The sequence below is a fragment of the Bison bison genome, unplaced genomic scaffold (genome assembly GCF_000754665.1).
Source record: "Bison bison bison isolate TAMUID 2011002044 unplaced genomic scaffold, Bison_UMD1.0 scf7180017864379, whole genome shotgun sequence".
NCBI classification, from domain to species: domain Eukaryota; kingdom Metazoa; phylum Chordata; class Mammalia; order Artiodactyla; family Bovidae; genus Bison; species Bison bison.
The window spans coordinates 248,056-253,249 of record NW_011494951.1 but is presented as its reverse complement, the minus strand read 5'-3'; the positions used below and the strand labels follow the sequence as shown (position 1 = coordinate 253,249).

Below are 5,194 nucleotides of genomic sequence, written 5' to 3'. Positions count from 1 at the left end.
AAGGTACCAAAGAATGTTAGATAAAGGAATTTTAAAAGAACAAGTGGGTGATCGGCTGTGAGAAATGAATCTGGGTAGATATAGAAATTGACTTCAGTGAGTTTTAGTATAGAAGGATAATGAAAAATTATTCTAGGAGTAAAACTAGTGAGAGTTGGTTGAAAACATAGGAAAACTGAAGGAAGACCTTTCTAATAGTAAAAAACTGTCTATATATGAAAGGGAATGATCCTAGAGCATAGGGAGCTAGCTGTATCATTCTTGTTAAGCCTCAGACATATGTTTGGATTAGATGACTGAATTCCCTTTTTACTCTGATAATCTGTGCTAGAAGCACTTTGGGGTAATGAAGTAAATTTTCTGGAGCTTTCAGAAAAGAACATCATGAGCTAGGAAGTAGTGTTGCCTCTGGAACATTTTTGCAACTGGAATGCTCTGGGCCGTGAATGATCCCAGTATTAAAGACTCTTCCAAACACGTTGATTGTTTTGATCAGACTATTCGTAGGTTTGTATGACTGGGACATCCAAATTTGAAATGTCTTTGATGTTAAAATAATGTATTCAACTCATATTAGATATTATCTCAGGATAATCCAGTTTAAACCTTGTAGATTCAACAGTGACTATGCTTCGAACACATCCATGTTAACTGAATTAACCAAAAGCACCTTCAAAATAGCACTTAATCCTTTTCATAATCAAGAAGTAACCTAACTTTTCATCCTTCTATTTCTTCCCTTTGTTGATAGTCACAGTTTCTGAAATGTGTCCCTTAATTTTATCCTTCTTCCTGAAATTACCTAATTCATAACTGTTGACTGTTCTTTTAAGGATGTTACTATGCCTCCAAAAGTCAAACCTAAAGGTCACCGTCTCTGAGAAAAGGACTTTCTTCCAGCCAGTTTCCTGAGAGCTCCTTTGACATCCTTGTTTCTCAGGCTATAAATTATGGGATTCAACATTGGAGTCACCACTGTATAGAACACAGATATCATTTTATCCCGCTCTTTTATGGTCTTGGAATTTGGCCGCATGTAGGTGAATATTCCTGATCCATAGAAGAGGACAACAACAATGAGGTGGGAGCCACAGGTAGAAAAAGCCTTGAGCCGCCCCTCCCCAGCCTGCATCTGGATCACAGTGGAGATGATATTCCAGTAGGAGGCCAGGATCAGGGAGACAGGAGCTAGGAGGATGACCACACCCATTGCAAAGATGGCCATTTCTGTCCTGTAAGTATCTGCTGAAGCCAGCTTCAGGAGGGCAGGGGGTTCACAAAAGTAGTGATTGATAATGTTTTGTCCTTGATAAGGAAGTTGAAAAGTAAAGGTGGTATCTACCAGAGACACTACTGCACCACTGGCCCAGGACCCTGTGGCCAACTGGAGACACACTTGTTGGGTCATGATGGTGGAGTAGTGCAGGGGTTTGCAGACCGCCACATACCGGTCATAGGACATCACTGCCAGAAGTGCACATTCTGTGCACCCAACCAGGAGGAAGACAATGACCTGTGTCATACACCCCATGAAAGAAATAGTTTTATTCTTCACCAGGAGGTGTACCAACACTTGAGGGACAATGCTAGTAGAGAAACAAAGATCTGCAAAAGAGAGGTTTCTAAGAAAAAAGTACATGGGGGTGTGAAGTCGAGAATCCATGAAGATGAGAACGATGATAAGCAGGTTTCCAAGCACAGTTAACAGATAAATGATGAGAAAAAGAATAAACAGCAGGATCTGGATCTGTGAGTCCTGTGAAAGGCCAAGGAAGATAAATTCTGCCACAAAAGTGTGGTTTTCTTCTCCCATTGAAGTTTATGTTTGTTTCCCTGTTTGGCACAAACAAAAATAATAAACTTTGGGTTTATGATATTAGGCTTCCTGGGTAGCTCAGTGGTAAAGAATCTGCCTGCCAGCAGGAGACACAGTTTCAATCCCTGGGTGGGGAAGATGCCCTGGAGAAGGAAATGGTAACCCACGCCAGTATTCTTGCCTGGGAAATCCCATGGACAGAAAGAGCCTGCCAGGCTATTATCCATGAGGTTGCAAAGAGGTGGACTCACTTAAAACAACAACCTGTAGAAAAGGCTCATTTAAAGCTCAGTTTAAAGACCTAATTGGATATTTCTAGCTTTCTGCTATCCAACTTGTTCTAATTGATACTAAGCAGAATATTTTATTCTTATTAGTTGGCTATGATTTAAATTCACTTTATTTTCCCCCAAATCTCCCTTCCCAGTACCACTTATTTACAGATAAAATATGATGTTGTTAAAACCTTCTTGGGTTTTGTATGTTCTGATATGAGGATATTAAAGTTCATATGAACTTTACTAAATGGCTATACACAGATTATTAGGAAATGACTGTGTGTACTCTTAGGATTATCACTGTGTGTAACAACTGTACCCTAACTGTTCAAAACACTACGTGTTAAATTATAACATATGCTTGAAAAGCATGAAACAGTTTCAGGCATCAAATTTAATTTGACCTCTTAAAAAACAGCAAACCTTTCTTGGGTTTAAAAATAAAGCCTTAGCATGTCAACACTAAGGACAGTTCTGTTTGGATTAAAGAATAAAATAGTAAAAGTAAACAACACAAAAAAGGAAAAATAGGTTAAAGCTGTGAAATATGATTAGGATTAGACTTGAAAATCACAAAAGCCTTCTAAGAAACCTTGAAGGAAAAGTGTAGAATTTACAACATAAATTGAAAGACTTCAGTGAGATAATAACATCATGAATAAAATTAAACTACAAACTGAGAAAAATATTTGAGGGAGATATCAGAAAAAACTTAAAATACTTTATTACATTATGATTCTATATAAAACACTATGAAAATTGTTGAGTCTAGGAAACAATGGGCCAAGGACATGAACAGACTCTTTACAAAGAAAAAAATGCGAATACTAACTACAAGAAAAAAATTCAATATTATTATGACTAAGTACAATTACAACAATGAGAGATACAGCTTTTACCTGGGAAATTAGCTAAGGTTTTAATAGAAAAAGTCACAACAAAAAATAATAACTAGTATTTTATTGAGCATTTAACACATATCAGGCATTCCTTTAAGGGTTTTATTTGATAAAATTGTCCTGATAGCATCTTGAAGTAGACACTGTCTTATTTTGCAGATGAGAAAACTGAGGCACAAAGAGGTTAAATCACCCAATTAATAAATGTCAGATTTAATTAGCTGTGTAACAAAAATGCAGAGAAAAAGGCATTTTTGTACAATGTAAGTAGTAAAGTTAATATTGTATTTCTGAGAAGCAATTTTGTTAAGTACATTAAATGACTCAAATACTCATATGCTTTGACCCAGTTTTCAGTAGTATGGGTAAGGAAGAAACAGCTTTTTACTAGTCCTTTCTCCCCAGGAGGAGTAAAATCTGATTTGTAACTTGAGGATGTCGATTGGTTCATGTTTACTACTAAGTAGAGTTATTGTGCTTTAAAAGGCCATGCTCATTTCTATTTTTTCTCTTCTTCCAAAGAGAGGACTGTTAAGGTCCCTTAATGGACCTTGAGCAAGGTTGTGCTTTAGAACTTTACTTGCTCTATTTGCTCGTTTTTGACTAGTTCCTTGGTGTACTCATCATCACTTTGCCAGCCAGAAAGCAATACTATGATACAATATGGATTTAAGCCATAAGGGAACTTTAAAGAACTTTAGACTAGACCATGTAGCCCAATCCATGCTCTTCAGAGCTCTGAACTTCAGTGGTATTAGGGACTAGCCTGATTAATAAAAAGTGGCATCTTAGTTTTCATTAATTCGTATTTCTTTTATAGAATTCTAAGGGGAGGATTCAGAGAAGGCAATGGCACCCCACTCCAGTACTCTTGCCTGGAAAATCCCATGGATGGAGGAGCCTGGAAGGCTGCAGTCCATGGGGTCGCTAAGAGTCAGACATGACTGAGCTACTTCACTTTCACTTTTCACTTTCATGCATTGGAGAAGGAAATGGCAACCCACTCCAGTGTTCTTGCCTGGAGAATCCCAGGGACGGGGGAGCCTGGTAGGCTGCCATCCATGGGGTCACACAGAGTCGGACATGACTGAAGTGACTGAGCAGCAGCAGCAAGGGGAGGATTTATTAGGAATAGAGTAGTATTAAGGCCTCCTAAGCCTAATATCTTCTAACTCCCCCAAACATTATCTCAATTTCTAAATCCGACTCTAAGAGTCCATTCTAAATAAATACTCTAAATTTCAGAAAATATTCACAAGAAAGTACATTCTCATATCATATAGTGAAATAATGGTTAGAAACAGACATTCAGACCAATTGAATGTAATAATGAGAGCCCCAAATAAACCCCCACATATATGGTTAATAAGGTGTCAAGAATATATAATGGGGAAAGGATAGTCTCTTCAATAAATGTTGTTGGGAAAACTGGATACTTACACACCAAGGAATGAAATTGGACCTTTATATCACATCATATAAAAATTAACTCAAAATAAAGACTTAACTCCTAGAAGAAAATATGGGGGAAAACCTTTGCCAACATCCACTGGATCATCGAAAAAACAAGAGAGTTCCAGAAAAACATCTATTTCGGCCTTATTGACTATGCCAAAGCCTTTGACTGTGGGGATCACAACAAACTGTGGAAAATTCTGAAAGAGATGGGAATACCAGGCCACCTGACCTGCCTCTTGAGAAATCTGTATGCAGGTCAGGAAGCAGCAGTTAGAACTGGACATGGAACAACAGACTGGTTCCAAATAGGAAAAGGAGTACATCAAGATTGTATATTGTCACCCTGCTTATTTAACTTATATGGAGAGTACATCATGAGAAACACTGGGCTGGAAGAAGCACAAGCTAGAATCAAGATTGCCAGGAGAAATATCAATAACCTCAGATATGCAGATGACACCACCCTTATGGCAGAAAGTGAAGAAGAACTAAAGAACCTCTTGATGAAAGTGAAAGAGGAGAGTGAAAAAGTTGCCTTAAAACTCAACATTCAGAAAACTAAGATCATGGCATCTGGTCCCATCACTTTATGGCAAATAGATGGGGAAGCAATGGAAACAATGACAGACTTTATTTTTCTGGGCTCCAAAATCACTGCAGGTGGTGACTGCAGCCATGTAATTAAAAGTTGCTTACTCCTTGGAAGGAAAGTTATGACCAACTTAGATAGCAAATTGAAAAGC

General features: G+C 37.9%; 1 protein-coding gene across 1 annotated transcript; it reads right to left on the bottom strand.

Annotated features, from left to right (window-relative positions):
• Window positions 1-868: 868 nt before the first annotated feature.
• On the bottom strand, window positions 869-1,813 carry LOC105001089 (olfactory receptor 2D3). Its single transcript, XM_010857205.1, has one exon. It carries the CDS (start codon window positions 1,811-1,813, stop codon window positions 869-871), a length of 945 nt encoding a protein of 314 aa, XP_010855507.1.
• Window positions 1,814-5,194: the final 3,381 nt, after the last annotated feature.